Source organism: Salvia miltiorrhiza, chromosome 2, assembly GCF_028751815.1.
Source record: "Salvia miltiorrhiza cultivar Shanhuang (shh) chromosome 2, IMPLAD_Smil_shh, whole genome shotgun sequence".
Classification (NCBI taxonomy): Eukaryota; Viridiplantae; Streptophyta; class Magnoliopsida; order Lamiales; family Lamiaceae; genus Salvia; species Salvia miltiorrhiza.
In genome coordinates, this window is record NC_080388.1 from 14,495,040 (window position 1) to 14,520,431 (window position 25,392).

The window sequence follows — 25,392 nt, forward strand, 5'->3', positions numbered from 1 at the left end:
CCCGCTTCTTAATTTTCCTTCCCCAGTCATGGTTTTCCCGGATTAATTATCCTTAATTAAGGCCGGTCGTGACAGGCGGACATGTCAATCGGGAGGCCATCAAGGAAGAAGTCCAAGCAGTCTGCAACATTTGGAGACTCGATGCGAAGAAGGTCCCCGAGCAGGTGGCCGCGGTGAAGAATCCAATTTTTGGTATTTATGGTCAGAATCCATAATTATAATCTACTACTCCCTCCGTCCACGAAATGAGTACCCATTTGTGGACGGCACGGGTTTTAAGAAATGTATGGAGTGTAGTGCGAATAGTTTAAGGGTCCCACTTTTTGAGTGTATTAATTAAAGAGATGTGTGGGGTACACTTGCCAAAAAGGGAAATGGGTACTCATTTCGTGGACGGACGGAAAAGGAAATATGGGTACTCATTTTGTGGACGGAGGGAGTATTTTTTTTTCATGTAAAAACTGATAGTGTATATTTCTCATAAACTGATGCTTTATCAGTTTCTGAAGCAATGAAGCTATATCGTTCCAAATCACCCTAAAGACAATTTCTTTTTGTCCAAGATCTGTTTTATTTTAATTTCATGCTCTGTTATATGCTTGAAGTCTGCTGATCTGAAAGTCAGCCTATATGCTCTATATTGTTGTTTTGAGCAGCTCTGATACAGGTTGTAGTGTTTTTAAGTTTTGATTGTTGTAATCTGTTTGTCGACTTTTCTGATTGCAGGTTTTAGGATCATATTGTTAAGGGGGAATTGTTTTCCCTCGGTTTATAGAGACTTGCTTTCAGTTTTTATCTTAGAATTTTCTGTATGGTTTTGGCATCATCAAAAAGGGGAAAGATGTCAGAAAAATATTAGAAATATCATATCCTTGTTTTGATGATCCTAAAATACTTAGTTTAACTTCACTAGACTAGAGTTATTCTGGATTCAAGTGTTAGAGTCCATGTTTTTAGCTAGATTGAAGAATGAAGAACTGAAGTACCGAAGACTGTAGTTCCAGTCAAAACTGAAGACCAAGAAACTCAAGACTGCTAACTCATATTGAAGGACTCGCATACTGAAGTATACTGGAAAACACTGATTGTTGGGAACCCCATGGAATATCATGTTTTGTTTTGATGATACCAAAATCCTTAGGTTTAATTTGTAATAGACTAGAACTGTTTTGAACTCAAGTGTTAGAGTTCGTTTCTAGTTTAGCTTGCGGTTCTGAAGACTGAAGGCTGAAGACTGAAGGACGAAGGATTGAAGACTGAAGACTGAAGTTACCAACTGAAGTATCAGTTGAAGAATCAGTTCGGAACTGATTACTTAATGCGTGCCGCGTGGACTCAGCGGACTGATACTAAAGTCAAGTATCAGTTAAACATTCTTCCTCGGACTGAACTTCCAACGTTCAAAGGAAGCCACGTACTCACAAAAGTACAGCCACATTAAATAAAGAGATCTCAGGATCTTCCTCTCTCTGCAGAGGTCATTCATATTTGGTGGCTACTTTATCAGAGACGTCACATCTCCTGCTCTTCAAGATAGTCGTTCCCACCAAACAAAGAACCTCGAAGATTGAAGCCTCAGCCCAAATTCAAAATGCTCTCCAACGGAATAAATCTATTCAAGACCTCTCCTATAAATAGCGTTCGAGGATCACTTCAATCTTCACCGATTCAACGACATAAGCTGAAACTCTGCCAAAATAGTTTCTCAGCCAAAAGCTTAACCTCCCGAAAGCTTGAATCGAAGAAGAGAATTTCAAAGCCAAAATCAGTCACTGCTGATTACACACATTCTCTTAGACCTTAGGCAAACCTCTGTTTACCCAGAAGCCAAGGTCAAACTTGCTCCAAAGAACTTGTTCTTTGAAGTACAGTTGGCAAGTGTTCAAACCTTCTTTCGAAAAAAAGAGCCGAGTGTTTGAGTGATTTGGAGTTCAGGAAGGTACTTTGACTCTGAGAAATCTTAGCACGGATTGTGCTAAGTGTGAGAAATCCGACACGAGTGAAGTGTGGGTACTGAAGAAGTGGTTTCTTCAGTGGTACGGTTGTGTGCACCCGGCAAGCACACGGTTCGGTTTGCAGTACACCAGTTAAGCACTTGCGGAGTGGATTGTTGGTCTGATCAACCGACCGTGGATGTAGGAAGTGTTTTCCGAACCACGTAAAAGTCTCTGTGTTATTTACAGCTTTCAGTTTTACATTATTACTTGTGTTGTTTCATTTGATAAACTGAATACTGAATAACTACAAAGAGAAACCTAAGACTAACAACGTGCTCAACCGAGGCTATTACGAAACTAAGTTTGTTTTCGTTGTGTATGATATCAGTCTGACTGATCTATCCTCTGATAGTCAGGAAGAGTGTTATCATATCTGTTTTAGCAAACTCGACTGAAGCCCTTACGTGCATCAGTTAAGTTCCAGTAACTTAACTGATAACTCCTTACTGAAGAGTTTTCAGTATCAGTCGTCAACCCTGTTTGGTCAAAACTCTTTTCAGTTAATAGGCGTCATAGTTTGCGTGTAAAGTTTCGTTTTGATATCTATCCTGAGATCCATCTGTTTTAGAGGAGAAAAGTAGCCCATAGGTGTATTCCCCCCTCCCCCCATACACCTATTCGAGACCCTCCGGACCTAACACTGATACATGCCACGTCGGATAAAACGGAGACTGATACTGAAGTAAAGTATCAGTTGAAACCTCGGGCTTATTCTCTGTCCCAAACTGATTATCAGTTTAAGGATGTCTTATTTGGTTCAAAAGAAGCCACGTGGAAAGTCAACAAGTAAAATTGCATTTAATATGAAGATCTGCAGAATCACCCTTCAGAATACGGAGTTTCTCCTTTTGTGCTGCTTTATTCTGCAACATCCTCTCCTATGAAAAGAATGACGGTACTTCTTTCAGATTAGAGAGAACGAAGACTGAGGACATGATCCCAAATTTAAATCTGAGTCACAACGATAGAAAATTGAAGATAGACCCCCTTCAACGGATCTTTCTCAGGACGATGCCTATAAATAGAGCTCAATGATCAACCTCATTCTTCACCGATTCAACGCACAAGCTGAAACTCTGTCGAACTTGAGACTCAGCATATTCACTGCATTTAGTTTGAATCGAAGAAGAGAATACCCATTGCTGTAACTATCAGTCTAACTGATAACATTGATAAAGCATCTTATCAACACCTAATCTAAAACGATAAAACGACACAATATTTACGTGGTTCGGTCATCAAGACCTACGTCCACGGGAGTTCTTCGGTTTTCACTATACTTCGAGAGAGTTACATGTTACAAGTGTAGCGCCAGAATGAATAGAATCCCCCAACTCTAATGATAGACCTTCTATTTATAGACATGAGAGTGAGCCCTATTGCTCCAAGCCCATTCACTAAGATAGTTGGGCCTAAAGCCCCTTAATGCCTTAGTAAATTTATCTTTAACTCTTAACTTGAGCCTTCAGCGCCGGTAACTTCGTTATCTTGTGCCTGAGCAAGTGCTTCGAGTTTTTTTTATTATCCACAGTCTTTAGTTGAACCTGCGCTGGTTAGTTTATTTAATAATAATAATAAGGGATAATTGCGTGAAAATACACAAACTTTGCCAAAAATCCATATTTGACGCGAAGTTATGATTTTACATTTTAATACACCAATTTTCGTTGTTGTCCAAATTTGACACGACTTAATTCTTAAAAATTCAAAAAATAACCCCTTTTTGTAAATAATTATACAAAGACCCACTTATGTTATTATTTGGGACATTTAAACCAAAACAAGATATTTTCTTATGATGTTTTCTTTTAATCTTTGATCCGCGCCTAAAATGGTTTAAAAGAAAACATCATAAATAAATATCTTGTTTTGGTTTAAATGTCCCAAATTATAACATAAGTGGGTCTTTGTATAATTATTTACAAAAAGGGGTTGTTTTTTGAATTTTTAAGAATTAAGTCGTGTCAAATTTGGACAACAACGAAAGTTGGTGTATTACAATGTAAAATCCTAACTTCGCGTCAAATATGGATTTTTGGCAAAGTTTGTGTATTTAGGTGCAATTTTCCCTAATAATAACAATAATAGTAATCAAGTAAGATGCTCTTGTATTGCTAAACACAGCGCTGATGAGTATTCTAGTCCTCATCAAACATACATTCTCTTAGTTTTCTTAGGCAGATACATTCAAATCATTAACCTATAAACTTATTATATATTGAGAGCCTATTCTCAGTAATCCTAGTTGGAAATTCGAACCCCTTTTCAAGAGTGAGAAAAGAGTGTTCGAGACAGTTGTCTGTACACTAGGTTGTTTAGCACCCGAAAGCTAGACATGTGGTTTACTTAGCACCAGTAAGCTAAGGAAAAGAAGTCCACCCCAATGTATTGGCATTGAAACGAGTGTTTTAGTTGTAAGGTTTGTTGTACATCCGTAAACACAAGCCTAATCGATTATCAGTGTGATTTACTGACCGTGGATGTAGGAATCAATATTCTGAGCCACGTAAAAATTTTTGTGTTCTTTACTGCTTTCAATATTTCAGTTCCTATCTGCGCACTTACTCTGACTCATACTGAATACTGATATTCTAAAGGATAAACCTTAAAACTGATACTCTGTGTCACTAAAGGCTATTTCATAAATTGCTTTCGGTGAAGTGTTATCAGTCTAACTGACAAGTCTGTAGACAGTCAATAAGATTTCTAACAGTACTCCTCTGATTTCAAAGCTGAACCCTTAACTGAACTTTAGTTTGTCGATCAGTTCCTCACACTGAAGTTAACTGACTGGCTCATTATCAGTCTCAGCCTTGAACCTTTCCATAAACTGATATTTCATTCACTATTCACATCAGTTTCAGTTTCAGTTTTCACGACAAAAATAGTTTAATGGTATATTCCCCCCCCCCTCTACACTAGTTCAGTACCCTACCGAGACCCAACATAAATCTCCATTTGAATTTCACGATACTCAAAATTTTTCTTGCTTTAGGAGTAATTAAACAATCTTACGTAATATTTTATGTGTATATGACAAAAGAAATTTATTTGTCTATTTAATCATGGAGAATCGCATCTATTTCACAGTATAATATAAATTGGACTTTTGTTTTGTCTCCAATTAATTAATCCAATAATCCAACTAATTAATTAATTAAGGGTTAATGGCCGAAAAATACACGAAGTTTCACCGAATTTGTAAATTGCACATGACCTTAAAAAATAGCTCCATAATACATCACCTTTTGATTTAATTGTAATTTGCACATGCGTTGACCATTACATAAATCCTACGTGTCTCCTGAATTTTGCAGATGTGGACGCACTGGCGGTAATGTAAAACGACGTCGTTTTGTCAAACTTTTTTAAATTAAAAAAAACGCTGCTGCCTAAAAAAACCCTAGGATCGCCAAGTCTCCTCCGCCGCTCACCTCCTGCTTCACGCCCCTCACCCCCGCCCCCGACTGCAGGTGTGTTGGGTGGTTCCACTCGAACTTGTTCATCACCAAGTCCTTCTAGATATGCTCCTCGCTCACCTGCGGATCGTAGATGCTCAGCCGCACCTTGTCCCCTATCAGCCCCTTGCACACGTCGATCGCCGCCGTCTCCTCGTGTTCCCCGTGTCCTTCTTGAATGCGAACCCTAGGATCGCCACCTTCTTGTTTCAAGCCAATCCATTGATGTGCTCCAGTTGAAAATCATATGAGGCCTCCTTAGCTGATCTCTTTGTCTCTCTCTTTCTCTAAACAGAAAAAACACCAGCCCTTCTTCTCCAAATCTCGACCGTTGCCTTCTTCCTGGGCCAACGAACCGCCCAGATGAGGCATCGCTTCCCCAACAACAGATCCACCAAAGCCAACGCCGCCCTCTGAATCTTTGCCCAACGATTGGGGAGTTTTGTTCTTTGATTTTACTTGGGAAAATGGTGGTGGTGGTGGAAATGAGGGAAAATAGTGGTGGTGGTGGTGGTGGTGGTGGTGGAGATTTTTGTGGTGGTGGAGGTGAGGGAAAACGTTGGTGGTAGTAGTGGTGGAGATCTTACTTTGCAAAATTGAAGAACCTGATTACAATTAGGGCGTGTATAATTGGGGAATATATAAACTTAGTTTAATTAAAATTGAAGAAAACGTCGAAATGACGTCGTTTTGAACGTGTGTCATGCCAGCGTGTAAAATATGCCACGCATCATGCCATGTAATGTTACATAATGTCCACGTCATGGCCGATCAAAGTTATTCGTAATCGGAGCTTTCGCCATGTACAAATTGCAATTAAATCAAAAGGTGATGTATTGTGGAGCTATTTTTTATGGTCGTGTGCAATTTGAAAATTCGGTGATAGTACGTGTAATTTCCGGCTATTAACCCATTAATTAACTAAAGCCCAAAATCAATATATCAATCAAATACTCATAATGATGTCGATATTTCTTTAACCACCATCGTTAACTCAGATTTAAAAGTTCCCAAAAAAGTTGTAATTAATATTTCTTCAAAAGCATACTCCCTTTATCCCCTAAAATCATGCATTTATGTCCTTTTTGGTATTTGCCTCAAATATATGCATTAATTTTCTAATGCTTTTTAACACTATCTCACACATAATTGGATAATTTTTATCTTTATAACTTACATTTGTTTATCCATAATGAAATTAAGAATACCCTCAATATGAAGTTTTTTTTTTTCCAGAATCTTCACTATCAATACACTTAACATTTTTCACTAAAACTCATGTCAAAGGATTCCCGGTATAATTTTATGTATAATATAGAAAGATGTTTTCACAAAGTGAACTACTTATTTATTTAACAGAAAAGTTGAAACTGGTTTTACAAGGGTTGGTAGGCGAAAAGTTGGTGATTAAAGAAATAGTGATGCTCATGCCCACTTAGCTAGAAACGACATAGATCCTGCACCCAGCAGAAGAGAAGTATGTGCTCCCAATTGAAGCTTCACATTGTTCTCCATCCTGGGGCTCATGAAATCGGCTGCTAATATATCGACGAGCGCCATGTATATCAATATCCCCGCAGATGCCGAGTCGAACACCCCTTCCACTGTTGCTCCGCTCCTCTTGTAAACGTTACAAATTCCGATTCCAATCCCGATCCCCAATGGAGCCGTCACAGAGAAGAACACTGTCATAACCATAGTTTTCAGCCACTCGAATCTCGCCTGCTTATTCAAACAACCATCACCCTCACATAATTAATTGACTTTTCGGGCTCAATTTATTTACGCTGAATTTTTGAAAATTTGTCATATAATTGTTAACTCGAAAAAAAAAAAAAAAACTTTAGGCTCAAATTTATACAAGTATAAAGTTTAGAAATAAAATTATTAGTGGCGACTTAAGCTCGAATAGGATCCTCTAACCTACAAATTACTATGTGTCATTGTGTCTTTCTCTTATTTTTATTTTATTTTTATTTAATTATTTTTTATTCAGTTTTAATTTATTACTTTATTTGTCCCAACTAATAGTATCCAACTGAGAGTGACACGAGTTTTAAAGAAATATGTGAGTGAAATAAGGGTCTCACCTTTTATGTGAGTGTTAAAATATTTAAAGTGGAGTAAGGGTCCTACCTATTTTTACTAAAAATAGAAATTGATACAAAAATATGGGACATGCAAAAAAAGAAATATGGATATTAAAAGCTGGGATGGAGAGAGTATATATTTTAATATAATCGTAAAATAATTAATCAGGGTTCACTCATCGAATTAGAATTTATAATTATTTTTTTATATTTATTTGAATTATTATTTGGGTTAGTTAATTCAAAGTTAGGATATATAATTTGTTTAAATTTCAATTTTTAGTGATAAATATTAATTAGAGTTTATTATATGATAAAATATTTTATTTTTATAACAAATTACTAATAAAATAGAAAAATTAAGAGTGGAACACGATGACACACGATAAGTTGTGTGACAGAGGATCCCATCTGGTTTAAGTCCCTCCTTATCCCTTACCAGTTTCGCTTTTAGGGTAATTATCACTTTAAACCCCAAATTATTTTCACACTATCAATTATATCCTGAACTATCAAAAATAATTTTTTTAAATCTTGAACTATCAATTTTGTATCAATTGTACCATTCATTCTTTTTTTAGCTTTGAAAATTCGACGTGGCTCACCGAATGCCACAATGTATTTAAAATCATTTTTTTTACCTATATTATATATAACGGCATGATTATATGTATTACTCATTAAAAATTCAAATGATGAAAAATGGATAAAGGTTACAATTGATACAAAATTGATAGTTCAAGGTTTAAAAAATCATTTTCAATAGTTCAGGATATAATTGATAGTGCGAAAATAATTTAGGGTTTAAAGTGATATTTATCCTCGCTTGGTAAGCATCAGTTTAGGATACATTTATTTTAAATGATATAAAATAAATTGATAAATTTTAAGATTAAGTATTTGAAAAATAAAATGATCAAACAAGCTTGAAATTAATTGATACATTTATTTTAAATGATATAAAATAAATTGATAAATTTTAAGATCAAGTATTTGAAAAATAAATTTATCAAACAAGCTTAAAATTAATTAATCTATTAAAATAAATGATAAACTACCTTGAATTATTTTTATTTATTCTTTCAAATTACTAAAGTAAAGCGCTCACTTAGTAAATTAATGCTTAGTTACGTAACGTCTCATGTCCAAGCAAATTGCTCATGCAAAAGAAATTGAGATTTGATTTTTGAAGGCCTTCGAACCAGCTGTGACCCACTTTATCATTGCATTGACTTCTCTCGTATCCACCGTCACACACCAATAGACTCATTTTCCTTTTTGGGTAAAAAAATTGTACTTAATTGGTGTGGATCACACCACTTTACTACAATTTTCTTACTAAAAAATAAGTTTTCTTAATCTCCGTGCCCAAAAGAAGTGAGCCTATTGGAGTGGGACGGACGGAGTACTATCTTCATTCCACTCGACTTGACTTATTTTCCTTTTGAGTTGACTTATTCGATTTGACCTATTTTTTATTGGATAATTAATTTTTACAGTAATAAACCCACGCAGTTTTATACACTTTTATATTATAATGTTACTCTCTTAAATAATTATGTCGAAAAGAACTAGCTAGGCCAAGTGAGGTGGAACAAAAATAGCATATATAGAGAGAGTTTTATTTAAATAAAAATATTTTTAATTTATAAAATTAATAAGAATCACGGAAATGTGACGATGTTTAAATTCAATAAATTATAAATTCATCACTTTTAAGTGATTATAATTAATCGAAATACCCTCTTAATTTTATTTTTGAAGCAAAATACCCTCTTAATTTTATGGTGGTACGTACATTCGAGCCCCACAACACCTTAATACAATTAATTCGAATTCATCACATTCATAATAAATTCAGCATATACGTTAAGGTAATTTGTAGGATAGCTATAAAACTCTCTATACTCACACACATAATGGACAAAATTATACGGTTCCTAAATCTTTTCGGGGACCTCAGACGACGGCCTCAATGAAGCAAAAATTTCTGCACATCGATTCAAATATGCATGGTGGGGACGAGAATATAACTTTGGTTCGACTCATTATGACTTCATATATACCGCACCAACAACATTATGACAACATATCTTTATAAATTCCATGATTCCTGAATTCTTGGACAAGTATAAATATATGCATATATACCTGTGAGATGCATCCTCCAAGTCCCATCCCTTCGAAGAACTGGTGGAACGACAGCGCAATCAGCAGCGGCTTTATATTGCCGGGGCTCCGAGACACCCCCACCGATATCCCGATGACCACCGAGTGCACCACCATTCCCACCTCCAAAACCTGCCATATCGATCTTCAAAACTGGAAGAGTACAAGAAAAAAAAAAAAGACGGCAAGTCTGGAACCAAGAACATCAAGATTAAACTCGTGTTGAACGAACGTACTTGTGATATTATGCGCTGTCGGAGAATATCCGACGGCCTCCGGTCGGCGTCGCCGGCCGCCTCCTCGTCGGCGGCGGCCTTGCTCGAGTGCGTGTTTCTGTAGAAGGCGGTGGCGATGGTGTCGACCATGAGCGTGGCGATGGCGGCCGCCATGGCGATGAATCCCGAGAAGGGGAATTGGGCCCAGGGGGTGTGGCTGATGCAGGGTGATGTGAGGCTGCGGAATGCGTCGGGGAGAATGTGGACGAATCCCGTCGCGAGCACCACGCCGCCGGCGAAGGCCTTGACCATAAGGAATATGTCGTTCTCCGGGCGGAGGGCGGGCAGCTTCCGGCCGAGGAGCGGGAAGCTGACGCCGACGCCGCCGGCGGTGAGGATCGAAGCAATCGCGACCAGTTTCAGCTTTAGGGCTTCGCTCTTGTTGCCTTGCTCCGCGTCGGCGGCGTGGGTCGTGCAGTCTTCTGCAGCCGCTACTGCGATGGCTGAGACCACGATGACTGTGAGGAACATTATTTTATGAGCAGTGGCCATGGCGGAGAAGCTCCGCGAGGGAAGGGGTGGTGTTTTCAAAAGAAATATGATTGCATTTTTTTCAACGGGCGCTGGGTCGTTAGGTGCGGATGCCTCCAAAATGCAGGAAAGAAATGCATGTCTGATAAGGAAAAGGAGCATGGCAACTTATATATATATAATAATCTCTATGTCCTATAAAAAGTGTATTAGATAAGTATATTAGAAATGTAGAAAGGAGTCCAATTTATTACTCCCCTCGTTTCATTACAAATGTTCCACTTTTCATAATGAAATGTCTCATTCATTTTTTGGCAATATATAATAATTTTCATCAACTACTTTATCTAGTTTTTACACATTTCTTAATCTTCGTGCTCAAAAATAATGCGACATTTGTAATGAGACGGATGGAGTATAATATAAGTGTAAGAAATAAAGAGTTGGTGGTGGTGTAATGTTCAAAAATAGTAAATACACACTTTTGTGGAACGTTTTAAAAGAGAAAAAAATGCACACTTTTATGGGATGATAGTAGCAATTTTTATATTATAAAGAAAAGATGAAAAAATAGCTAATTTTTATCTAAAGTATTGTTTTGTCATTAATATATTCACAACTAAAAAGCTTCATGATCCTAAATTATAGGTAAAATTGGGTTAATTCATGACTAAGAAGTAAGAAGTTTAGTGATTCTATATTATACGCAAAATATGGTAAATTTGACCAGAAAGAAGCATGTTGGTCATGATTATAGGTAGGATAAGGTCAATTTACAACTAAAAAGCTTTATGATTGTGAATAGTAGGTAAAATATGACTAATTTACGACAAAGAAGATTTGTGGTTTGTGAATTATGGCTAAAATATGACCAATTTACGAATAATTAAGAAGCTTTGTAGTTGTAAACCATAATAATAATAAAGGTAAAATTGTATGAGTTGCTATTTTGTATCTTAATTATTTTAGTACTTTTTATTATGGTAAAAATAATTATTTTATTAGTTCACTCGTTCTTTTATTTTAAGTTGTGTTATGTATTTTGAATTGTATTCCCTCCAATTCCAGCCCTATTTATTTTTGGTATGGTTATTTAATTAGGAGGATAAGATTATACTTCCTTCGTCTCAACTAATTTGATCAATATTTATTTTTGGACTATCGCTCAATTAAGTTGATCAATTTTCTTATATGGAATAAATATAAGTAGGGAAACATCCAAACACTTACTCACTTTATTACCAAACATACTTAAAACACTTAGTTTCTTAAATCCCGTGTCGAAAAGAAGTTGATCAACTTAGGTGGGACGAAGGGAGTAATATAAATGTGTATGGTTCATATTTAATATAGTTTAAATTGATTATCCAAAAAAGAAACATGACAAGTCAAATAGGACAACTCAAAAAGAATTGACTGTGGACACTAAGTAGTTTTTTTAGTAAATAAGGAGTATTAGTAAAATTGAAATATAAGGAAAGAGTGTGGAGTTATATCCCAACAATGAAATACTCCCTCCGTCCACAAAGAGTGCGTGATGGAGTGGAGGGCACGGGTTTTAATAAAAAAAATTAGAAAATGTGATTTTAGTATTAAATGGTAGTATTGGGCCCACCAAATTATAAAAGTAAAGGGTGAGTCTTTTGTAAATATTGAGTGTGAATGAGGTTTCTATAAAAGGAAAACACACAATTTTTATGGACGGATGGAGTATAATATACTCTCTATGTATGCGAAACAAGACAACTGTTCTATAGTCTTCATTGACAAATGGAGTATTAGCATGCATAAATATGTTTACTAAAATGCCATTTTATTAATTTAATTCAAAATATAAAATTCAAAAATTGAATTTTATTTTATAATTTTGTTATAAAAAGTTCAAATAAAAAAAAATCAAAATCCTCCCCCCATCCTGTCCCGTCCTCTGCAACGTAGGTGAACTCACATTACCATTACTATCGAACGAGCATCGCCGTCTGCACCTACTGCTTGCATCATCAATTTTCAAAATTTCCAACAAAAATCAAAACTTTTCCCACCTTTTTTTTGTGGTCATGACGACATATGTCAGGATCCCCTGGATCAAATTCAGTGTCGACCAAGTAGATGAAGAAGGTAAATAGTTTACTTTTTCAGCCGACGACAATGGGCGGTCAAACACCCTCTTCAATCCACCAGTGATGGAAAATTACGTTAGACATAGAAAGTTGGCGGTCGACGATGTGTTGCGACAGTGGAGGCCATTGATGGTGCATGGCGTCTAGTTCACCTAATTTTGATTTGGAAGCAGATTTTGGTGGAAGTGTGGGCGACGAAGATGAGGTAATTAACTTGTTTTGTTTGAATTTAAGTGTTTATGTTTTTATTTTGTCAATTTTTCATTTATATTTTTCTACTCCCTTCGTCCATAAAATATCATTCTATTTTTTTTCTTATGTTCATGCGTAAAACATCTTCCTACTCCTTGTCGGGACATAATTCCATTAATTAAGATTCTTTAAATTCTCACATTTACACATATTGCTATTTGCCACTAATGAACCTACATAAACCCACTAATTATCATATATTTTTTTTCTAAATTATAAGACCTTTTTTCTACTCATCAAATACACATTTTCTCAAAGGGTTAAATATCAAATAAACCGCAAGGTTGACCCGCCTTGAGCAAAAACAACTCCAACGAAACGTAAGTGGCATGGAACACCTTATTGTAACATTTTTTAAAATTTTCCGTCCAACCATCTGACGTCCGTTACCTTTCCGTCAACAATTTTATTTTTAAAAAAAATTATATCAAAATGGGCCCCACTCTCACCCTCTCTCAATCTCACCGCCGGTCTGGTGGGGGCTCCAGGCTAGCTAGCCACGACGGCGGTACCACCGCAGCGCTACAGCGAAGACATCGACAGCAACTGCTCCACCCCCTTTGTCAGCGCCCCATCCAGTACTGGACACGGCCCATCCGGCTACTTCTACAGCGCCCCTGCTAGCCCCATGCATTTCCTCCTTACCAACACCAGATCCAAATCTCCTTCATCGACTGATTACGAGGCCGTGTTTCTCTTTAGCGATTTCGGATCCTTTGAATTTGAGTTCTCCTCCAGGTTCTCCCCCAACGGTTATGGCGGAATCGGCTCCATGACGTCGACGAATGAGCTATTCTTCAACGGCCAGACCCGCCGCCGTCGATGGATCTCAACGATGGTACGACGAGCTCCAGAGGCAGAGATTTGAGGCTACCGGGCACGAAGCTCGCAAACCGCAGAGCTAGATCAATGTCGTCGCTATGCTTCAATCAGTGGCGAGTCGCAGGAGGATTGGATTCACAATCAATGTGCCTCCGCCGCCGCAAGCGCCATCGTCGAGGTCTTCTTCCTCTGTGAGGAACTCGAATAAGTGGATATCCCTCAAGGATCTTCTTAATCGTAGCAAAAGCGAGAGACGAGCGCAAAGCAAGGAGAGATTCTGGTTGGCGATTTCGTTCTCGGCAGTGAATGAGAAGAAGACGCCACTGTCTCCGTTGGTGCTTCGCCGTCGTCCTCGCGCGGCAAGAAAAAGGGCGGAACAGATATGAAGAACAAGAAGACGAAAGCTCCGGCGTCCAGGAAACCAACGAACGGCGTGTGGAGGAGGCCCATTTCATATAGAATTAAAAAAACCAGGAAAAATTGTTGACGAAAAGATAACGAATGTTAGATGGTTGGACGGAAAAGTTTAAAAAATGTTACAATAAGGTATTCCATGCCACTTACGATTCGTTGGGATTATTTTTGCACAAGGCGGGTCAACCTTGAGGTTCTATTTGGTATTTAACCATTTTCTCAAATCACGGGACCACTATTTTGAGTAAGATATTTCATGGATGAAGGGAGTAATTTTTTATTTTTCTTTTATCTTTATTTTGATTTATTTTTATTTTAAGTTTATTAAAAAGTAAAACAGTAAATTTATATAAAAAGTAACTAAATTTAATGCTATATTTTTATTTTTATAGCTATAATTAACTCTTTTATTATTAAATAAAAAAGTTATTCCGAAATATAAGCACATTTCAAAATAGCATGTCCATGTTGGCATGTGATTCAGTCCACATGTGCCAATGGCGGAAGACATGAAAAGGTGATCACCATATAACAGGAATTTGAAAAGGCCAAACACCTCTAAATCAGCCAATTTGCACTCAAATGGTAACCATACATTTCAATAAACACATGAACTTATCATATTTTACACGTTCCGATATTCGATGTAATTTTTAGCACCATCTTTAATAATATTAGCACCTTCAGATTCGTAACGCATCTAAGACAATTATCTCTATATAAATTAATATTCGTTTCTAAATTAAAAAATAATTAATATTCATTTAGCAAGAAAAGATTCATTTTTTGAGATATTAGTTAGAAAACAAGTACTCTCCCGTTACACTTAAAACATGTCTTATAATTACGGTACGAAACACTTAATAAACATGTCTTAGTTATTTAAATTGTGCCATTTGAAATATTCTTTTTCATTTTGAAACACTTAATAAATAACGGTACGAAAACTTTGAACATAACTTATAATTACATAATAAAAGGCTATTTTTATATATCTCTCTTATTTGATTTGGCATAAATACCCCTAAAATCTAATATCCATATTAAAAAGAAACAAGATATTTCAAGTTGAACAAAAAGAGTAGTAAATAACAAAATTAGAAAAACCAAAAAGTAAGTGGATGTTTTACTTTGTATTATTGATAAAATGTATGATTGAATATTTTTATTGTTATGAGTATGATTTTTTCAATCCTACTCTTTCAATGAGATATAATCAAGCAAAACTAACTTAAAATTATCAAGAGTCTTGGGATATTTCAAAATTTCAATTCATCTAAGTAAATAAGGGATTAACCTTACTTTTTTCATATATCAAGACTAATTATCAAAAGTAAACGCTCCTAAAAAATAAAAAAAAATATATTTTAATCGAACACCTCCCAATACCATTTAATTATTTTCATTTTCATTTTCTTTTTCCAATTTTCACTTATATTTTCCATTCACTACCCGTCTAATATAATCTACTCATCCACAATCTATAGACGGCCACTTCGATAAAACTACAATTTATTTTATTTATATTTCGTAAACACTCACATAGAATATCTCGTTTTGATCTAAAGAGGCGTGCATAGATGTATAAATATGTATATATTTGGATAGGCAGAATGCTGCCTTTATTGTGGGGTTGGGTGGAAATGGAGATAAAATGTTGTCATCTAAGGCCATATCACTATTGTGTCCAATGCTTTTTCATTTTTCTACTGCGTGAAATTAGATTATTATACTAACCATTTTAACCGATGGCTAATAACTCTGTTAAGTAGTCAAATTACTCAAAACTTATCAGAATAAAAGAAGAAAAAGTGTTCGATATTTTCCTCATTTTATAACTCATTTAGAAAATAATAATGAACTCAATTTTAATATGACGTATATCAATTTTAATAGCCAATGAGTACTTCCCTTGTATGGTGCATCTCTTCAAATATATCAACTTCGGTTTGAAGTTTGGCTCATTATGTATGCTTTTTTTTTCCAGTAATATTGAACAAAATGAATTACCATAATTTTCAATTAGTTAATTAATTAATTTATGAGTATTTAAAGGTTTCAGTGTAGTGAAACAAATAGTATTTTCGGTAAACATATGTGACCCTGATATGTCAAATTCAAATGTCCAATATTTTTTTATCGTCCAATCCTTTTGGCCTCATAATGTCGTTATGATGTCTCTTTTTCTTGTGTATATGCAAACTAAAGACATCCTTTTGTTCCTTTATCTTTTTGTTGCTATTCCTTTTTAACTAGCTTTTTTTAATATTGTGATTGTGGGTTTACTTTAGTGTCCCACCATAGGCAGTCAAGTAATATATTAATGATCCTTTTTGATATGTTGCTTTATAATGTACGATGAAAATTAAAATTAAATATAATTAAATAAATAAATTAATGAGGATAAAAATATGCATATCTAGAAGATCGAAAGAACACAACAAATTAGAAGCCGAATTCCCTACAAACAGTGTTGGTGAAACAAAAATCCCCGCCAAAACCCAGAACGATAGAAGCAATAAATGACGACACAATATTTACGTGGTTTGGTCATCAAGACCTACATCCACGGATGGTTCTTCCGAGCTTTTCTACTATGATTTTAGAGTGTTTACATATTACCAGTGAATTGAGAGAGTCCCCCCTAATGATAGACCTTCTATTTATATGCACAAGTATAAAACTAAGGGCCATTGGGCCCATGAACTCTAATAAACGGGCTTAGGCCCTTATTACAATTGATTCTAACTTCTGACTTGAGTCTTCAGCGCAGAGAGCTTCGTTGTTGTTACTTGACTGTGCAGGTGCTTCGGGTTCTCTTGACTGCATAGGCACGCGTCTTTCATACTTCGTTTTATCTGTGCAGGCGAATCTTCTTTCTATTATCCAAAGTCTTCAGTTAAACTTGTGCTGGTAATCTTTACTTAATAATAATAATAATAATAATAATAATAATAATAATAATAATAATAATAATAATAATAATAATAATAATAATAATAATAATAATAATAACAATAATAATAATAATAATAATTGAGACAGATATTTCGATATTGTTAAATACAACACTGATGGAGGATTTAGTCCTCATCAGCTACTCCCCCTAGTCTAGTTGAACTATGTCTTTATTCGTGTTCAGCCAGTAGTGTATTGTGTGGAGTCAGCGATATGCTGCTCTTCCAAGTTGGCTAAGCATACATGATTCCCTGCAACTCATTTGAGGTGAAATGTTTTTATTCTATAACATAATATATGTAAAGTAATTCACAGTAAAAAAAATTAAGTATTTTAGTGGTGCCCACAGATAAAGTATTTCAGCGCTGCCACGCAGCCCTGTAACTTGTCAGAGATAGAAATGTTAGTTTTTCAAAACAGTAAAGACAAAATATGGTAACCCTGCAAATTATCAACACAAAGGAATTTTCAACGCTGTAAATAAGCAAAGACAAGAAATTTCTCGTTAACTTTGGATTTATGGACGCATACTTGATTTCTTCTTTGATTTTTGAATGTTGCCCAATATGATCTGCTTTCATTTCTTCGGGAACATAAGAAGACCAATACATAACTGTACCAATAGTACCTTAGATAATCCACATTGAGAAGGCCTAGATGATTTGCCCTGAACATGACTGAGATGTTCTGTACCGAACATGGCTGGGATATTATGTGCTGAATACGGCCTAGATACTCCGAAAACAACTGAGATAATCTGCACTGAGAGAGCTGAGACAATCTGCACTGAGATAACTGAGACAGTCTGCACTGAGATAACTGAGACAATCTGAACTGAGATAGCTGAGACAGTCTGCATTGAGGTAGCTGAGACATCTGCACTGAGATAAATAAGACAGTCTGCACTGAGATAACTGAGACAGTCTGCACTGAGATAGCTGAAATATCCTCATTTTGCTGATGTTATGGCCCCTTACAATGCTTTACAGCCCCTGTGCTGATGTTATGGCCCCTTTCAATGCTTTACAGCCCCTGTGCCGATGTTATGGCCCCTTATAATGCTTTACAGCCCATGTGCCGATGTTATGGCCCCTTTCAATGGTACATCCGCATCTGCGGCTGAGTTGCCACTTAAGGCTCAATCTCTGCCGAAGCAAGTTTTCCAGCGCTGTCAACTATTATTCATGCGCTGTAAATTTTCAAAAAGAATACAAATAGTGACATATACTCTACTACCCCCTCTTGGTAACATGTGCATGATTCAAATAATCATGTTATGTGTATGCTTGTGATTGGTGTTCCTACTTATGATGCTAGTGACAGCACTGTCATGACTGTAATCATGAAGTAAGATATTCAAATTATGCTTCAAGCCCTAGGACATATGCAGAAGGCGTGCAGCTTCATACTAGTTAATTCACATTTCAATCCTAGGCACATATGCAGAAGGTGTGCAGCTTCCAAGATAATTATCAAATTCCCACATCCCATTAAAGATAATATAAAATCATGAATATGCTCAAGTGTTAAAGTAGAATATTTCCCAAATTCCTATCATGCTTACATGCTTCGATGAAATAATCTAAGATCATGTAGTGAAGAATTATAGTTCTTGCGAAGTACCTGAGTCACCACTTGTTAGTGGGTTACCTTTTCGCGTTATAGCGTGTATTATACTTGTTCAAGTGTTTTTCCAAATATGTTAATCCTATGCTGTAAGAACTCTTAGGCAAAAATATTAGTAAAATATGAGAGCCCTTTTTAGCAGGGCTGTAAACCAATTATTGAGAAAATCCAAAACCTTGATCATATAAAATATTGCTACACATTTATTTCACTATGCTTATCACAACAACATATTCCCTATTCTTAGAATTAAACGAGTCATAGTGTAATTACACTATTAGACCCAGGGTTATAGCGATCACAAGTTCGACAAAGATTTACATTCCAGCCATAAGCATACCTTTGTTTCACAAGTCCAAATGTATGATTAAAATCAGATCAAATCAAATCATATAAATATAATAACCTTATTTTCAAGAAAAATAGCGTTATGTCATTCAGAATCATATATCCAAAAAGAAAATTGATAGTGACTGCCCAGGTTTCAGTAGCACTCAAGCACGTAGCCATAAGAAACCCCCAACTCAAAAATGTAATAGACCAAGAATTAGAGTCATCACGTAATTCAAAAGTTGAATAAGCATTAATTGAAAATCCATCAATATCATTGTGGTTCCTATCATTTAATGCACTAGTAATCACCAAAGCTATTCTCATATGGACTTATCGTAGCAGTTGATAATCAACAAAGAATCTCATGTCGAGAGTTTCAAATTAACCTGCTGAAGTAGAAAGTTTATTAAAAAAGAATAAAGAGGTTCAAGAGAAAAAAAACAAGCGAAAGCACCCACGAGAAGCAACGGGTAACTGAAAAACAACCAAGACTAAGAGAACATAAGATCGTCCTCGTCAAAAGTCTTCGTCGTCCAGCATATCTCCCCATTTTTTAGAAACCACAGCCGACATAGCTCGAGCTGCGTCTGAAGAAGAAGAGTGAACCACAAAATTTTGCATAATCGCTCCTCCAGACTGAGCATTGCGCACTTTATTCAAGAACTCCACCGACGACGGCGTGTCAAGAACGGCGCCCTTATTGATAACCCGCATGCTTGGACCCTCTGAATTCCTGAGCTGACTTTTTATACTGTCATTCGGTGGAGCTTGCGGACGTTCCATACCCTTTTTAGGTCGACCCAATCGACGCTTAGGATTGTCAACGAGCATTTGCATCCCCTAACTAACCTGCTCCTCTAACCTGCTAATACGACTAGCCAACTCCTCTTGAGCAGATTGTGTGGGCTCAAAGACCAACCGAGATGCCGAATCATCTGCCATGTCCGTGGACAGAACCACGACAGACTGTATTATGACCTCTTTATGCTGCCTGAACTTCGCAGCGGCTTGCAGAGGAGAACCCTCAGACCCGGTCGCGCCCTCCCTATGCGATCGCGCTGCCGGGCTTGCGGCCTCGCTATCGTCTGCAATGATCTCCTCATCCACGGAGCTGTTAAAATACTCCATAACACCCGTGTCCTCTGTGCTAGCTTGAGCATCCGAGCCAGCTTCAATGGGCCGATCGAGAACATAATTCTGAACCGGTCTCATTAAGGGCTCCAGTAAATCTGGTCCCGAAAGCGAGTCATCTCTACGCGCTGCCGTATTATCTCCATTCTCTAACTCCATATCCTCCAGCACCTCAAACCGATTTCTTTTTTCCACAGAATTCTTTTCAACAGTTACATATTCAAGTCTGGGCGAAGACTCCTCATCATTATCCAGCCCAGCAGAACCAGGCACCTCATTCGCGTGCTGTCGATTCTCAACAGAGCGGCTCTTAGTCTTCTTCCATTGTCGAGATCTGTTGCAATTCTTCCTGCCCCGCAAACTATTATCCTCAGTCTGCTTAGTCGGAGAAGCAGACTCTTTGCCCCGAAGAAAGTTTCTTGCAGTCATCAGTGGCATGGCCAATCGCAGAATAAAGACAACAGAAGTATGGCAAATTCTCATATCCAAACTCAATTTCATAAATATCATCATTACATTTAACATCAAGAAACTCAGGGATATCCAAGGCCACATTCATCTCAACTAACACCCAGACATGCCATCAACGAGAATAGGAGTGCCAACATGCCTAGCTATACCAGAGAAAACTTTAGATTGCCAAAACTCATGCGGGAGATTAAAGATACGGACCCAAACCTGAGCAGAAGAAGAAACAATCTTGTTCGGATTGAAGTTGGGAGTCCATGCCTGAAGGAAAAAAATCTCCACACGAAGACGCCAAGCAGATTTCGCGAAAGCCAAAGCATAATCCTCAGGTGACGAGAACTTTAAAGTGAAATATTGCCGAGAGGGATAACCTGCTATGGAGATGACGTTTTCCAAATGATAGAGAGCTAAGTAAAAAGATCCGCCGCAAATCTCGGCGAATCGCTTTTGCGAAGAAAAACCCTCCCATGAATGGCATGCTGAAAAGGATTTGATTTGCCGTTGACGAAAAGCCGAGGAGATAGAAAGACACGGCCTGTCGTTCACCATAGCGGGTTTCAGCACCGCAAAATCATGAGCCGGGACGTCTGCGAGACGTCCCGAAGATTGCCTAAGATACTCGGCAAATGACTTCACAGGAGGATTACCGGACGGACGTCGGACTTCCAATTGATCATGCAACGGAGGAATATCGCAAATAGTAGCAGCGGCCGCACCAGAGCCGGCCTCACCAGTAGGATTAGGGTTTGACACGAGTGTCAAAGACTCATCATTATTACGCAGCGGCGGAAGGATTTCACGGTTGGCAGCAGAGGCTGCACCAGAGCCAACTTTGTTGACGGCTGGAACCCCCGAGGATTTAGGGTTTGAAGAAAGCAACGAAGACACATCATCACTATGGTTGAGCCCAAGCTTAGCCGGGGCAGAGGAAGGGTTGGTAAAGTTATTTGAAATCGGCGGAAGCCGGAGAGCAGACCGATCTCCGGCCATCAAACGGCTACAGCGGAAGTAGGGTTAGGGTAGAGACGCATCTTTCGATCGCCCCACGTGCCCTCGAGAGTTTCAAATTAACCACAAGTAAGATTCAAGGAAAATTCACAGAGGTTAGCCATCATATAGCTACTGTTTTGCAAACAATATTGCTAATTATACAAAAACCATGCGGAGACATACGAGTCGAAATCAACTTGACCAGAAAAGTTTGACTCTTAAATAATGAGAAAAGTTTATCAATTCAGACAATATGGAATCTGGTGAAACTATAAACCAACACCTAATCTAAAGAATAATAAGCGTGATTATACCTAGTGTAGATGATCGGAGAAAGCAAAGTAAACAATTGGAAAACTGGAGCTCAAGAGAAAACTAGCTGTTGTATTTGAAAGTAAGAGATAGCGTAGTTACAATACACGAGCTCAGGTTCTATTTATAGACTACATAGGAGGGCAAAATAGTAAAATCATCAGTGGTGCATGCGCTTGGCGTGATAGAGGGGCATGTCGGTAAATTTGTCTTCACGCGGGCAATCTTCCGCGTCTCTGGCGATTCCGCTGATGAAGGTAGTTCCTCTGGCGAAGGCTGCTTCTCTGGCGAGGGTGACTTCTCTGGCGACGGTGACTTCTCTGGCGAAGGTGACTTCTCTGGCGATGGTGACTTCTCTGGCGAGGGTGACTTCTCTGGCGATGATGACTTCTCTGGTGTATAAGATGCCTTTAGTGAATAAGATCCCACTGGCGAGGATAATTTCCTCTGACGAGTGCACTTCCTCTGCCATACTTATTCCGTTGGTGGAGTCGATTCCTTTGATTTGCATCATTTCCCTACTCTGCACATATCACTCCTCATCAGAATCCAATATGAGACCCCAAGTTTATGGATGGCCACCATCCCACATCCTAATATCATGATTAGCCATTTCTACAATTGATTAATCGATTTTAAATATTTGACTTCAAAATCACGGTACATGCTTATGCAGAAAAACCTCACCCATAATGTGTGATGACAGATGAGATGACAGCAGCTATGTGTCAGATTGTAATACAAATATCACATAAAATCGATCCCAACCAGTAGTGAAAGATTCTACGTATCAACTATCAACCAACCTTAACTTACCAAATTTCAATTACATTACGAGGGAAAATTCCAACCAGTATACTATGTTTATTCCCCTAAAAAATTTGTAATGTTATGTTCTACATGCATTTTTCTTCTCCTTTGTTGCGTTTATTCATAGTTTTTGGGTGTTTTCATTGAGTTCTTGAGTGCCTTTGGTTTGATTTGTTAAGTTTCTGTGGAATAGACTACTCGTCCGTGCTCGTGTTGTTTTTACAGGTCCTTGGACTCGATTTGTGAAGTTTTGGATGAAGCGTAGTGAAGTACGCGAAGTGACGAGTCCATAGGCACGAATGGGGCTAAAATCGGGCATCGGATGAGCAAGAACGGGCGCCGGGAAGTCCGCCTGTCGGAGGACACGCGGCCGTACGCGAGGAGGGCTCCGGGAGGTCGTGCGGTCCGGGCATGCGGCCGCATGCCACGGCCGCGCGACGTTGCAGAATTCCCTGGAGGACCGTACGGTCTGGGGGCGCGGCCGCGCGAGCTCGCGTGGTCCAGCCATGCAGCCGCGCGAGCAGGCCGCGCGAGGTGCCGTTTTTCGCCCAAGTTTTCGGATTTTATTTCAAAACGCGATTCTGGGAGTATTTTTGAGTTAGACGACCTAGGGCATATAAATACCACCCAATAGCTTATTCCAGACACTTTTTATCATTTTCTTTTACTTTTCCTGAGAGCTGTGAGACACGGAGCAATAGCAAGACTGAAGATTCTCGACTTCACTACGATTTTTTATTGTTTGATGTTCATTAGTTTTATTGAGATTTTGATTGTTAGTCATATGTCTATGTGTGGTTAGATTTCTTTTTCCCAGGGTTTAGGGAGTAAACATGATTCGAATTTCTGACTGTTGATTCAATTAATTGAGATTTCTATTCCTTTTTATGTTCTTGTTATAATTGTTTGCTTTATTGCTTGATCACCAATTTAGCATAATCATAGGTTTTAATTTGAGATCGGGAGATGATAATTATTACCTGAACTAAGAACATAGAACACATTTATTTTAATTCTAAAGAAAATTAATAATTGTGAGGGCGTTAATCCTAGGAACTTTTAGGAGTTACATGTTAGAAGTGTGATCCAGGGATGGTAGCCTTGCATGTAATCAACGATTTGTATGCCACGGGAGTGGGTATGAATTAACTTTGAGATTGCCTTAGGAATTATCTCATTAATTGAATCAAACGTGTTAGTTAGGAGAATCTGTTGAAACCTTTGCCTTGGGAAACTCTCTTTCTTCTGTTACTTCACATTTTCACAGCTTGATTTCTTTTCAGTGTTTCTTTATTTTAATTTAAGTTTATTTTCCAAAATCAAACCTTTAAAATTCGTTTTTCCAGATAGAGTAGAATAATTAAGGATAGGCATTGATAACCATTAGTCCCTGGGGATTCGACCTTGTTTGCCACTATATACAATTGCACCCGTACACTTGCGGCGTGTAAATAAAATAGTCCCTGTGAATCAACTGATGGCGTTGCATGATTTTTTTTTGTCTCTGATTGCTTGCATGTTTTTGCTTAGATATTCTCTTGCATTTTTGTGTTCCGTTTTGGTTGTGCTAACCCTTGTATTGAGTCTTGTCCGTTTTGTTTGTGTCTGTCTTTTGGGCATAATCGCATGTGCACGCTTGAGGACAATCGTGTTTAAAGTGTGTGCGTGTGATGAGCCCATGTTTGTGCTCGTTTTTTGTGTCTGTTTTAGGTCTAGATAGAGTCTTTTTCCTTTGTTTTGCTAGAGTCAGTCGCCTGGGAGGGCGTAGTTCCAGGGCAGGCCCGTTCTTTGGGCAGAAGGTGCTTTTAAGGCATAATGCTGCTGTATTCCGCGAAAGATGCATGAGTTTGAAGCAGAGGAGTTTGGGACACTCAAAAGCTTGTTTTGAAGATCAAAAGTCCGAGAAGCAGGATGTTGGGCAAACCGACCCTTTGCCCATAAGTACCGCGCGGGATTCAGTTGCACCGGAAGAAGGTTCTGGGCATAATGCGACTTCGGTTCGGGGAAGAAGTATGGGCACAGCTACAGAGCCAAATGGAGATGGAAGCAGCATGTTACAAAAGCTTAGATGAAGTTTGGAGTTGCTCAAGGCAAACCGACCCTTTGCCCATAAGTACCGCGCAGGACCCAGTTGCATGAGAAGATGATCGTGGGCAGAAGGTATAGACGGGGCAGAGAAGAAGAGTGCAGGAGATGGAGTACATAAATTCGTGCTGTGGGCAAAGGCACAATCTGATCAGAAGATGTAGATAAGGAAAGAAATCCAAAAACCTTATCCCTTGAGGTTTGGATAAGAACAAATCAGCCTCCAGATCAGGATGCAATCTCTGGCAGAAGGAGCCCTAATTCCAGCCCACTCCTTTGGGCCTAGCCTGAGTAGCCCTAACTCATGCCTATAAATACCACATAGCTGTGAACCATTCAAAGGAGGAGAGCAGAGAGGGGAGCACGAATTTGAGAGACCACTGCTGTAGTTTTACTTTCCATAGTTAGGTAGGAGTAGTCGCCCCTTATGGGCATAGTAGTTTAATTTTCTGTTCATGTTTTCTGCGGCACTTTTGGCCGTAAGTACCCTTTACCTTAAGTAAGTTTCTATTTCAGTTTTTACTTTATGTTTTCCTTTATGTCTTTTGCCTGTGTTATTTACTTTATGTTTGGCTAAGTTTTATATTCTGATTTGGGCAAGATGATCTAAG

At 37.9% G+C, this 25,392-nt stretch overlaps 1 protein-coding gene across 1 annotated transcript; it reads right to left on the reverse strand.

The window, feature by feature from the left end:
* Positions 1 to 6,788: 6,788 nt before the first annotated feature.
* Positions 6,789 to 10,767, reverse strand: LOC131011317 (zinc transporter 1-like). Its single transcript, XM_057939101.1, has 3 exons — positions 9,951 to 10,767; positions 9,697 to 9,846; positions 6,789 to 7,177 (listed from the first exon to the last, which is right to left on the reverse strand). Exons 1-3 carry the CDS (start codon positions 10,620 to 10,622, stop codon positions 6,881 to 6,883), a joined length of 1,119 nt encoding a protein of 372 aa, XP_057795084.1. The 5' UTR covers positions 10,623 to 10,767; the 3' UTR covers positions 6,789 to 6,880.
* Positions 10,768 to 25,392: the final 14,625 nt, after the last annotated feature.

Excerpts from the sequence above, each read along its gene's own strand:
- LOC131011317 (XM_057939101.1), bottom strand. The coding sequence starts at position 10,622 with ATGCTCCTTTTCCTTATCAGACATGCATTTCTTTCCTGCATTTTGGAG. Across the intron at positions 9,847-9,950 it reads GACAGCGCATAATATCACAA|GTTTTGGAGGTGGGAATGGT; the intron begins GTACGTTCGTTC and ends TCGATATGGCAG. Across the intron at positions 7,178-9,696 it reads TTGGAGGATGCATCTCACAG|GCGAGATTCGAGTGGCTGAA; the intron begins GTATATATGCAT and ends TTGAATAAGCAG.